The sequence below is a fragment of the Chiloscyllium plagiosum genome, chromosome 12 (genome assembly GCF_004010195.1).
Source record: "Chiloscyllium plagiosum isolate BGI_BamShark_2017 chromosome 12, ASM401019v2, whole genome shotgun sequence".
Classification (NCBI taxonomy): domain Eukaryota; kingdom Metazoa; phylum Chordata; class Chondrichthyes; order Orectolobiformes; family Hemiscylliidae; genus Chiloscyllium; species Chiloscyllium plagiosum.
The window spans coordinates 40,470,031-40,483,017 of NC_057721.1; the positions used below are offsets into that span (position 1 = coordinate 40,470,031).

The following is a 12,987-nucleotide window of genomic DNA, read 5'->3' on the forward strand; positions in this document are numbered from 1 at the left end:
CCCCCAAGTCCCTCCTCCCTATCTTTTATCTTAGCCTGCTGGACCAACTTTCCTCATTCCTGAAGAAGGGCTAATGCCCGAAACGTCGATTCTCCTGTTCCCTAGATGCTGCCTGACCTGCTGCGCTTTTCCAGCAACACATTTCCATCTCATATTATAATGAGGGCCAGTTACACCAATGCTCCAACTTTCCTGCAATGGCAGTCACAAAGAACTCAGACATGGTTAAGCTGAAAACAAAAAAGGTATAATTATTGTCAGGATCAGCCAAGACAGGGGGCATTGAACTGTTTGTGAGTCTGAACGTTTTGAAAAATTCCAGTCATGATTTCAGACACCAGGCACGAGTTTGTGAAGGTATTTTTCTGGCATTCTGTCAACACATTTTAATACAAGTGTATACCAACTGATGATAGCAGCAGTAAGAGCACAACTCTGTGTCCTTCCAGGCAGGTGGGTGACTATCTCAGTGGAACTGCAGCAATTATGTCATGGGTAAGGGTGTTTGAAATGTAGACACCCCTCCCTCTCATTGAGCTCAAGTGGCTATGTGCAATGCAGAATAATGCTAACAACATAAGCCCAAGTCACCACGGGGAGTGGGAATTCATGGATACCTGTTTCCTATGTTTGATGCAGAGTGATGCCCTCAAAATTTAAACCCAATTGTCTCTCTCAAATGGAGAAACATGCTGCTTGGGCCATCATGGACTAATTGCCATTACCTCTTACCTCCCACAAGTGGCAGCTTTTAAAAAGGGGCACATGTAAAAGATTTTTAAAAAACCTCTCCCTTTGGGAAGGCAGAGCAAGTTGAACTAATGTATCACTGATGTCCTGCTTTGTCTGTACTTAAGAAACTGATCGCTACCAGAAAATCCTAGGTCTTTCTGATGATGTGCAAAGTTCTGGTTTGGAAGTCCCAATCCCTCTTGATGCTGCATCTTTCTAAATCAATGGACTTGTAAAGGGACAATAGAGGCTCCATTCCTTTTAAGGTCTCACAGAAATCACAATGTTAGTCCAGGGCTCAGCAATCCGAGTCCTGTTCTAACTCCAATCATTCTGTAACTGGACGAGCACCAAGGAAGTGCACCAAAGGAGCAAGCTTCCCTAACTTTTAGCGGGATAACCTACTTAAGGAAGTAATGTTGGAGTTGTACAGAGAAGGAGGTAATATTGGAGTGGTACAGAAAGGTGATCAGACTACAACTGGAGCACTGTGCGTAGTTCTGGTCACCTCACTGCAGGAAAGATGTGATAGCACATGGAGGCTGAAGGGTCAATCACAAGAGGGCACAGCTTTAGGGCAAAGGTCAGGTGATTCAGAGAGGATTTGGGAAAATCCTTTTTCACTCAGTGGGTGGTGGAAATCTGGAATGCACTGCCTGGGAAGGTAGTTCAGGTTGAAAACTTTAAAATGTTTTTAAAAATTTGGATGGGTACTTCAAATAACGCAACATTCAAGGATATGGGACAAGTGCAAGAAATTATGATTAATGCACTCTTACGAGTTAGTTATGTCAGTGCAGACTCATAAAAGGCATTTCCTGAACTCTATGAATCCTTAAACTTGAAAAGTAATTGCAGTGACTCGCGATCACTGCTATGCTAACTGCAGGTGATTGCTTGGTAAAACAGAGGCTGGGATCTTACCGGTTTCAAGATGACAGACTGGGGAATGGAATGAATGTTAAAATAACAATGAAAGGCATCGTTGACTGCCTTACCTCCACGGCCCATCGAAGGGCACAGAAGCATTATGTTAGCTATACTCTGCTGGTGCTGGTGGATGACTCCTTCAAACACTTGGGTGCTAGGTCCTGCTTGCTGACACTGGCATAGAGGTAAACGTCCTACTTTGCATTGAAGTGCCCATGGAGGAGCCCCCTCCCATGCCACATGCAGCTCAGCAGAGGTCACATTGCCAAGGCTGGAGACCTGCTTGTCATCCTGTGCCAGCTCAGTACCAGCTGGAATCCAAAATAGACAGGCAGGAGGCTGGAAGAACACAGCAAGCCAGGCAGCAATAGGAGGTGGTGAAGTCAATGCCCAGGGCATAACCCTTCTACACATTTGAAACGTTTACTTCTCCACCTCCTGATGCTGCCTGGCTTGCTATGTTCTTCCAGCCTCCTGCCTGTCTACCAATGATGGTAGAGCAGTCTACTTCTGAGTTTTATTTTATTAAAATGTAATACGAGGAGCTGTAATTAGACAATATGATCATAATAGATAGGAACAGAAGTAGGCCATTTGTCCCATCAAATTTGCTCTGCTACTCAATGAGATCATGGCTGATTTGATAATCCTTAACTCCACTTTCCTGCTTTTTTCCCATAACCCTTGATTAAAAACTGTCTCTCTCTGCTTTGAATATACTTAAAGACCCAGCCCTGAAATTCTTCTGTGGGAAAGAATTGCACAACTGACTGCACTCAGACAAAATTCCACTTGTGCTGTGTCTGTCAGATAGCTCTTCGAAATGGATCCTAATAATTTGATCATTATGCTGCAATTCAGTTTGTGGCCAGCTCGCACAATGACAACGTTATGGGAGCAGCGTAACCTCAAACATCCACATCCTAGAGTCTGTTTGCCACTCAGTTGCACTTTTCTGGCCTTCAGCACTAAGATGTTACATCCATACCGAGTTGATTGGCATCTGGTATATTCAATATTTATGTTTTGTAGTTCCGCATGAGTTTCTCAGGGCTGGCCTTTAGCAGGCAAGCAAGCTGCAGCTACAACATTAGCTAATTTGAATGAGAAGATATTGATAGCAGAGCATTGCTCAGAATAGTGGCGTGAAAAGATGGAGCATATATATGGTCTCTTTTTGTATGATACATTATGCCAAATGTGATTGTTTTATTTGATGATTTCAAACTAAACCTATAACAAGAAAAGAGAAAAAATAGCTTACGTGCAATGCTTCCTCACACCCAAGCACCTTGGCATAAATTTCACAGATCTTTTGCTTCCTGCATTAAGAAAAATCACGTGGTATAAATAAAGTCCAGCAAATAAAATGAAAGCTGGGTATAACATGTGTAGGTTTAGACTGCTCCATGATGTAATATCCACACACAGACATTTGCGGTTCAGTTACTAATTTTTCATAGGTTTGTAAGTAAAGTCCTTGTTAAATTACCAAGTCACAAATTGGTGATTTATATGCATTGCTTTCACAATGAACACTGTTGTATTAGTAGACCAAAACTGTCATCACCAAGTAGATCAAGGAAGCAGAGGTTAATGCACTGATTAATAAGAAGTGAAACAGTAGCATATCCGAATACCAATGGAGCAGCACAGCAGGAGAATATTTCTATGAGTCTCAGAATAAGTCATTTAGCACCAACTAATGGGATTTGTTTTAACTCTAAGTGCTTTTTTACAGAAGTACTATGCTGTTTATGATTGCTGGCAAATACAAGGACATGCATCTAAATAGCACTCTATGACTCCAAAAAAAAGCACTTCTATTATAGGGAACATCCCTTAAGGTTCTTCGCAGGAGTATATATTTACAAGAACTGACACTGTGCCAAAGGAAGACAGATTAGGATTGGCTTGGTTAAAGGCAAGTTTTAAGGTGGGTCTTTAAAGAGGAAGGAGATGAAGTGAATTTTGGGTGGAATTTCCAGATTTTCTATTAAAGTCTCATTATAAAAGACAACATTAAACATGTATAACATCTAATAAGGTTCACACACCTAGCTTCCTTTGTGAGATTTACCAGACGTCGTGCTTTTCGAGCAAGGATAAATCTGAAAGAAAAGGAGTTGGAGAAATGTATACAGTTAAAATGCTCTGAACTCTAAATGTATTTATAAAATCACATTTCAACATGCTTTCATGCAGGTTTTCATGCAGAACCTGTATATGGAGAAATTAAAAGTACCCACTCAGACATTAATTGTTGCTGTGTCTAAGAATCCTACAAAGTAAGTGGCAAATACAAATGGTCACTCCTTCAGCAAAGATATCCATGTTATATTAACAAACATTAAAGTATGGATGTACAAGACCCACGCCTGAAACAAGTGTAAGATCCTTTGCTTATACTAATTGGTTGTTTAACATTTGTTTCAGAACTACTTGGTGCCTGAAGCACAACGGCCCCAATATTTGTTTTCAGGCCAGGTGAGCAGAGGTTGGAGAATCCTAGATTAGGAGACAGGCTGAGCAAACCTGTGTGTGGATGGGGGTGAGAACTGAGGAGGCTAGATGGAAAGCTTCGGGCTCCAGCATTTTGGTCAAAACTTAAAACAAAAGAATAAAAGAATAAGACCTCTACATACTCTATGTTCTCTCATATCCATGCCACCACATACTCCTCAACCTACCACCCTCACATCCCCTATGCAAACTTAGTGCTTACTTCTACTCAACATCTTTTTCCCCATTCACCTCCCAAGCCAACTTATTAGGTAGCCATAAGCACCCATGCTTAATTTCTCTATTGGCAAATACATTCTTATTGAGAAAAGCACTCTCATTCACTCCCAGTCCTGCAAAAAACAGAAAAATAACAGATTTGGAGGTGTAACTTCAGTTTTAGATGACTTCAAATATTTTTGCCATCACAGAGAGAATTTGGGCCATTATGTCTAACAGACAGGCTGATGGGAAATACATACCTTTATATAAAAAAACAACAACTTAGGTATGGATCTAGCTGCCAAAGATCATTGTAGGTTTCTGCTCAGCATGCTCCTGATCACCCCAACTTTGATGTTGTCCTGGTTTTGCTCCACGTGGCTGTAAGCCACTTTACTATATGAAGAATTGTCCTGTATAATACTTAATCACCAGGTCCGAACCTTTGATGCACGGAAGGTCATGGATGAAGATACTGAGCCTGGATCCCTTCTGAGTATTCCCTGCTGCAATATCCTAGGGCTAATACAACTGGCCTCCAACAATAATAACCACGTGCCAGGTATGACTCCAATACATGTGGTAGTCTCTCAGAATGAGGATGTGACTTCAAGAACCTCTGAGTGAAGTCTTTTAACACAGGGAGGCTGCATCACATTGTTTTGGCTGACCAGGGAACACTCCTGCTCTTACCAGCTGTCTTCGGTACATCAGAAGGATTTAACAGTAAACTAATATCCAAAGAATAGCAGGAAACCAGAAACAAAAACAGAAATTATTGAGAACTGGAGAAAGTTAACTGGACCTGAAACATTAACTCTGCTTTTTCTCCACAGATGCTGCCAGAGCTGCTGAATTTGCCCAGCTATTTCTGTTTTTATTTCAAAAAAGATTAGAGACTGACAATCAACTTGTATGACACATTACGACAAGTCGACCTTCGCCCTCAAGTCCTGGAATGGGACATGAACACAGAGCTTCTGTCCGAGAGGTATGGATCAGTATTGGTCTACCTGAGGATATTTGTGAACATTAAAGAAGTCTAAATCAAAAAGCAGTTACCCCATGATAGCAGGGTAAGATCCATCTGGTTTGGTATCATCCAAAGTCAGTTCAATCGGAGACTCCTCATCTTCAATGATCATGCTACCACAATAATCTGATTAAAAAAGAGAAATAGACCACATAAGACCATAAAAGAATGGGCATAAGAAGGTCACAGCTAATCTGATAATCCTCAACTCCACTTTGCTACCTTTTCCCCATAACCCTTGATTCCCTTCCTGATTAAAAATCTATGTACCTCAGTCTTGAATATAATTAATGATCTGCAGTAAAGAATAACACATGTTCACTGATTGCTGGGGCACTCCATTAGTTACAGGTTGCTAGCCTGAAAACAGACCAGAGAACCATCCAGAGAAACTAAGGGAAAAGGAGTCTGGGTGGGCCACTGTCAAGGGAAGGAGACTTGGGAATCGATTTGTCAAGATTGGGGGTTCCAGGCTGAGGAAAAGAGGCTTGGTAACTATGAAAGGGAAAATCACAATTTGTAAAGGTTGGAGAGAGGATGGGGGAAGAAACCTATTCAGTCGTCAACCAAACAGCCTTTCAATCCAGCTGGCTGCAAGCAGGAAAACGCAGAGACAAAATGAGAATCCGTTTCTGCTAACTAAGACCTGCATGAAACCTGCTTATCTCTGTTTTCTGATCTCAAAACAACTCCACCTAATTCAAGTTAATATCTAGCCAGTTGACATATCTCTCCAGTTACTTTCTGACGTGGTGAGTATTTCCAACATTTTCTGTTTACATTTTGGATTTTCAGCATCCACAGTATTTTGCCTGGAGGCAGCCAGAAGGAAAAGCTGAATGAAAACTTTACAAATCATTCTTTCAGGGAGTATCTACAGAACAGTTTCTCAGGGAGGTGATGGAAGCAGGTAGTATTGATTCAAATATAAGTTTGATATATCTGTTTAGAAAATAATATTTTTGGATACAGTACGAGTAATAGATGAGGGCAGGATGTGATCTATATGGATTTCAGTAAGGCATTCGACAAGGTTCCCCATGAGAAACTGGTTAGCAAGGTTAGATCTCATGGAATACAGGGAGAACTAGCCATTTGGATATAGAACTGGCCCAAGGGTAGAAGACAGAGGGTGGTGGTAGAGGGTTGTTTTCAGACTGGAGGCTTGTGACCAGTGGAGTACTACAAGGATCGGTGCTGGGTCCATTACCTTTCATCATTTATACAAATGATTTGGATGTGAACATAGGAGGTATAGTTAGAAAGTTTACAGATGACACCAAAATTGGAGGTGTAGTGGACAACAAAAAAGGTAAGCTCAGAGTACAACGGGATCTTGATCAGTTGGGCCAGTGAGCTGAGAAGTGGCAGATGGAGTTTAATTTACATAAATGTGAGGTGCTACATTTTGGGAAAGTAAATCTTAGCAGGGCTTATACACTTAATGGTAAGGTCCTAGGGAGTGTTGCTGAACAAAGAGACCTTGGAGTGCAGGTTCATAGCTCCTTGAAAGTGGAGTCGCAGGTAGATTGGATAGTGAAGGTGGCATTTGGTATGCTTTCCTTTATTGGTCAGAGTATTGAGTATAGGAGTTGGGAGGTCATGTTCCGGCTGCACAGGATGTTAGGCCACTTTTGGAATTTTGCATGTAATTCTGGTCTCCTTCCTATCGGAAGGATGTTGTGAAACTTGAAAGGGTTCAGAAAAGATTAACAAAGATGTTGCCAGTATTGAAGGATTTGAGATGGAAATGTGTTGCTGGAAAAGCGCAGCAGGTCAGGCAGCATCTAGGGAACAGGAGAATCGACGTTTCGGGCATTAGCCCTTCTTCAGGATTTGAGCTATAGGGAGAAGCTGATTAGGCTGAAGCCGTTTTCCCTGGAGCATCGGAGGCTGAGGGGTGACCTTATAGAGGTTTATAAAATCATGAGGAGCATGGATAACGTAAATAGACCCTGGAGTGGGGGAATTCCAGAACTAGAGGGCATAGGTTTAGCGGGAAAGGGGAAGATATAAAAGAGATCTAAAGGGCAACTTTTTCACACAGTGTGGTGCATGTATGGAATGAGCTGCCAGAGAAAGTGGTAGAGGCTGGTTCAATTACAACACTTAAAAGTATTTGGATGGGTAAATGAATAGGAAGGGCTTCGAGGGCTATGGGCCAAATGCTGGTGAATGGGATTAGATTAGATTAGGATATCTGGTCGGCATGGACAAATTGGGCCGAAGAGTCTGTTTCCGTGCGATACATCTCTATGACTCTAATTTGAGACAGGACATACGACAGGTATAAACAGAATTCCTCACTTTATGTAGTTCAGTTATTTTACCAATTAATAGAGATTGATTTCCACAATGAATTATTAACTCCAGCAGTGCTCTGAAAACTTGTACTTTCAAATAAACCTGTTGACTCTAACTTGGTGTTGTGTGATTTTTAACTTTGCCTAATCAAGTCTAACACTGACACCTCCACATCATGTCCATTATTCTTGTCACATGCATGAGAAGAGAAATGAAACAAAAGAAACATTGGAGCTAAAACACCCAAAAAAGCAGTCATGACTGAGGTTATCAGTAGCTATGGAGTTGAAACCATCTAAGATGATGGTTTCCTCTTAACAAAATGTCTTTTTCAAATACCTCATCCTCCTCATCCAATGTTTTTTGTGATATATAGTTTGCAGATGATGTAAGCATTTCCCACCCTAACACTATCACAACCCTCCACTGTGCCCTCCTTCTTTCAGATATTCAAGAACTGTAAGCTGGTCTGCTCTTGATTGCAATTTTGAAGAAACTCAATTTCACCAGCTCAGAAACTGACACTGCATTAAGCTCAGAAGCAGGAATGATACTCTTGAGATACCAAGACAAGTGATTTGGAACTACTGCAGCAGGCAAGGATGGCCCAGAAGCAAGTTCACCAGAGGGTGAGGTAATATCTATGGGTTCTGCACAGAAACCTCAGATGAGAATGTTGATGGGGAAACTATAGGCGAAGGCTGATCCATATACACAATGAAATGGATGATGCTTCAGCAGGAAGAAAGCCTATGTGCAACAATAAGGAATATGGCAACAACTTTGCACAGAACTGTCATAAAATCAATATTATAGGGTGACGAGCATCATGATCTGCTTATATAGAGTACCTCTCCTGGACATTCATTGCAGACATAAAATGCCCTTTGTAATATGGTGATCAGCATGGCTCACATGTGAAGTATGCATGCACGCCAACCTCTAAGGCCACTTATAGCAGCCACCATTTGTGCGGTTGGTTTTTCCTCATCTATAATTCCAATGGTTTCAATGTGAAATGGTTCAGGACCGTCCTAGGAATTCTTTCTCTGCTTCATAACCTGGCTTAATCTCATCTCTTTCATTCCAATTTGATGGCACAGAACACAGAGTCATCATATTTTACTGTAATATGTGTTAAATTGGAATTATATAAATTTTATAAGGTGAGAAATTTAGAAATAATATTAATGATAGGATAACTTCCAACAAAACTACTGAACTATTCCATGGTGAGTCAGCATTTAATAGTTGAATTTCAATTCTGTCTAATACTTTGTTTTCTGGAAAAGAACTCACCTTTCTTCCTCCAGAAGTTTTCTCTATAGTACACCATGCACTTGATCACACAGCCCATAGGAACACGTTGGATGAACTGATTACGTAGATTTGGCAGGGGTGGTTCATAGTGAATCTTCGCAGTCAGGGGTGGTGGAATTGCACTGATAACATATTTAGCCTAAATGACAACAAAAAAGTATAACTTCCTTTCCACCTTTCCTCTTTTATTACCTCCACTCATCTCTCCCTCGTCACTTGAATAAATAGGTTTCTCCATTAATATACAACAATGAGGAGATGCAAGATCAAACAATCCTCACCTACATCTGTCAAAATTTCAGGGTAACAACAGAAAATGAGCTGGAAATCCACTAATTTTAATGATCAAGAGATGACAAATTTTGAAGTTTTCTGGAAGTGGGAAGTTTGGGTGGGGGTGATGTGATATTGGCTCATTTATGATTCTTCTACATTTCCTCACTGACACTTTGATTTCAGACCAGAAGTGTGTGGAGACATTTTCAGGTAGGCAAAAGTGAGGACTGCAGATGCTGGAAACCAGAGTTTAGATCAGAGTGGTGCTGGAAAAGCACAGCAGGTCAGGCAGCATCCGAGGAGCAGGAAAATGAAGGGCTTTTGCCCGAAACGTCGATTTTCCTGCTCCTCGGATGCTGCCTGACCTGCTGTGCTTTTCTAGCACCACTCTGATCTACGTTCTCAGGTATTCCAGGCTGATACAACGCCTTAAAGCTGAAGTGTTGATGGAGTTCTGAGCTGCATGTGGGTCACACCATCACAAAATTTGAATAATTACATAGAACAAGAATCATCACGAGAGAACGACAACTGGCTATAGTGAGACCTTTATGGTAACCTCAACTGGTGCAAGAATTGAACCCACACTGTCAGTGCTACTCTGCATCACAAATCCAGCCATCCAGCCAATTGAGCCAACCATAGCACTATGCATTTGGCTAGCTTCGAATTCCAGATATTTATTGAATTTGAATTTCACTATTTTCCATTGGCATAATTCAAACCTGTATCCCCAGAACATTAGGCTAACACACTGGATTCCTAGTCTGGTAACATTTCCATTTTGCCAGCACTTCTGATGTTTCTGGAGTTCATGGTCTGACATTCAATACCTGTGCTGATTTATGAGACTGTTTATGTCCCATGTCAGGTTTCTCAGCACTGGTTTGACAAATTTTATTCTGTCGATGTAAAGATTGTATGGAAAAACATGCAAGAATTCTAAATGTCAATATAAGATTGCCTAGAAGTTGTCAAAATGTATTCATCCTTTAGAATTTAGTATTTTCTCAGTATTTGAAGGAAGAAAACCATGTCAGCAAATAACGTGTGGGTGATAAGATATACTCCCTGTTCTCATGGGTAATTAATTCAATAAGAATTGCACAAAGAGCAGCAAATTAGCACTCATGGGGCTCTTGCCTACACCACAGTGGTTACTGAGAAGACCATCGTGTTGTCAATGACCCCATTCTCAAAATCTGGGGCAGAGATTTTTTAGCCTCATTGAAAGATGAGTTGGACTTTCATTCTCCTGCATTTATGCTGCCTGACCATCCCCAAGAATTTCTAGGTTTCTGTTCAATATCCCTAATTTTGTGCAATGCTTTGGATTAAAGTACATTACCAGTTATTACTGTCCATTTCCCTCACCTTAAACCTCTCATGATCCAATGTCTCCACGATGACTATATCTTGTGTTTGATCAATCCGGGTTACGGGGCTTTTCAGTTTTACACAATCTCCAAGATGGTTCATCAATTGTTCACAGACCTGACCAGAGCCACCAACAAACTTTCGCTCCTGTAAACACCGGATGTATAATCAATGGACGACTTGAAAACTGCATCATTAAAATAGTTCATTAACTATAAAATAATCTTGAAATGAGATATTTCAGACATCAAAAAAAGGAAAATGGACTTGGATTTCACATCCTCACAGCGCCCAAAAGCACTTTTCAAAACCACATTTCTTTGACTGTAATGCTGTAAATGGTAGTCAATTTGCACAAAATAATATCCCACAAACTTCAAAGTAAAGATCGGTATTTAGGATAATGGGTAAGTGATATATGTTGGAGAATTTCCCTGCCCTTTGAAGTGGTGCCATGCAATAATTTATCAGAGAAAGCACACGATGACTCATTTTAATGGGTTCTTTCCAAACCAACACTTCTATCAGTGCAGCACTATCTCAGTATTGAATTGGAAAGATAGTTGGAACTATTTTTCAAAGTTCTAAAATGGGACCTGAACCCACAACTTTATACTAAGGAGGTGGGACAGTTACCATGGAGCCACAGATGATCATCAGGACTATTTTAGTTCATCAGCCAAGTGGAAGCCATCATAGAGTGTTATGAAGTAAAATATTTTGGAAGTCAGCCTAAACTGCATGCTTTGTGTGCACCCAAAATGTTCTGGCTCAGAAATGGAGACATGTCTTGGGACTATCAAAGGAGCCATGGCCATTTTGCATGTTGACCAGGATGCAATTCCACAAGACCGGCCCAGTTTTATTTGCGTTATGTGCAAAAGTAGAGATAGACTCAGTGGCTAGCACTGCAGTTTCACAGTACCAGGGACCCAGGTTCAATTCCAGCCTTGGACAACTGTCTGTGTGGAGTTTGCACATTCTTCCACTGTCTGCATGGGTTTCCTCCGGGTGCTCCTGTTTCCTTCCACAATCCAAAAAACGTGCAGGTCAGGTGGATTGGCTATGCTAAATTGTCCATAGTGTTAGGTGCATTAGTCAGAGGGAGTTGGGTCTCGGTGGGTTGCTCTTCGGAGGGTTGGTGTAGACTTGTTGGACCGAAGGGCCTGTTTCTACATTGTAGCGAATCCAATAACTAATATCCAAAGTGTTGATGGAGAATGTGAAACTGACATTGAAGAAATTGGACAAACAAGATTGATTTTGTCTCTATTAACTCGCAATTTTCTCTGTTAGATGTGTTACTCCACAATTAACAATTCTTTTTACTGAAATATTTGCAGAATGATTTACTGTTCTTATTAATATGTTTGAGGTAGTTAAACCATACTCCCTATTTGGACTCCTTCTCCATCTCTTAACGTAACCCCCTATTTTGTCTTTTTTTCCATTTGATATGATTGTGGTAAAAATGAACTGTCAATTTCAATTTTAATTTTAATACCTGGGACCTGACATGAGCTAAACTGTGTTTATTAAAGAAAACCATTTACAGTACTTCAGATAGCTTCAGTGATCACCCTAAACAGATTAAGCCAAGCTCATGAAATTGCCAATATAAAGAATTATTCTGGACTAAAATTAACACCATTATAAAAAGATCTGTATCGCCTGTTGATGAATGTCTTTCTGGAAGATTCACATCATGGGATAAAAATCATCTGCAGACTATTCAACTTGAAAGAACATTGAAATCAGATATCGGAATACACAAAAGGGACAAAATTTTAGGCAACAGCATTTGGAACACAGGAGAGAGAGAAAAAAAAAGACAGATTTGTAGTAACAGAGCTGGAAGGCTAGTGCTCACTCTCATCGATTCGCTGTAACTCTTGAAAACTACACACAATCCTAAAGTAAATTGGAGAATTATCCAATCATTGAGAATACACATGTACAAACCTTGCCACTATGCATGATACAAGTCATCAACTAAACAACCATGCTGTCAGGTTAAAACCAAATCCTCTCCAAATCTTTCAAACTGGATGTTTGTGAGCTTCCTTTTTTGCTTTGGAAGATGTTCTATTCTCATACTTTATATCTGTGTTCGATGTCACAAGAAAGCCTTGTAATTGATTCTTTAATTTTGACCAGTACTACCTCTCAATAGAAGGGTGAAATAACAGCATGCAATAATAATTGAAATTCTTTGTTGTAGCCAACCAAGAGGATTGAAAAACAGGGAGCCAATTCCCAGAAGAGTTGGAGTGAGGAAATTAGATTGTTCA

At 40.5% G+C, this 12,987-nt stretch overlaps 1 protein-coding gene across 2 annotated transcripts in view; it reads right to left on the bottom strand.

Annotated features, from left to right (window-relative positions):
- mao (monoamine oxidase) overlaps positions 1-12,987 on the bottom strand; it is a 153,183-nt gene that overhangs the window by 15,413 nt on the left and 124,783 nt on the right. For both annotated transcript variants that reach the window (XM_043700856.1, XM_043700857.1), the window contains 5 exons: positions 10,694-10,843; positions 9,023-9,182; positions 5,449-5,545; positions 3,720-3,773; positions 2,927-2,984 (listed from right to left, as the gene is read on the bottom strand). In XM_043700856.1, coding sequence (XP_043556791.1) covers positions 2,927-2,984; positions 3,720-3,773; positions 5,449-5,545; positions 9,023-9,182; positions 10,694-10,843 — 519 coding nt within the window. The remainder of the gene's footprint in view (positions 1-2,926; positions 2,985-3,719; positions 3,774-5,448; positions 5,546-9,022; positions 9,183-10,693; positions 10,844-12,987) is intronic.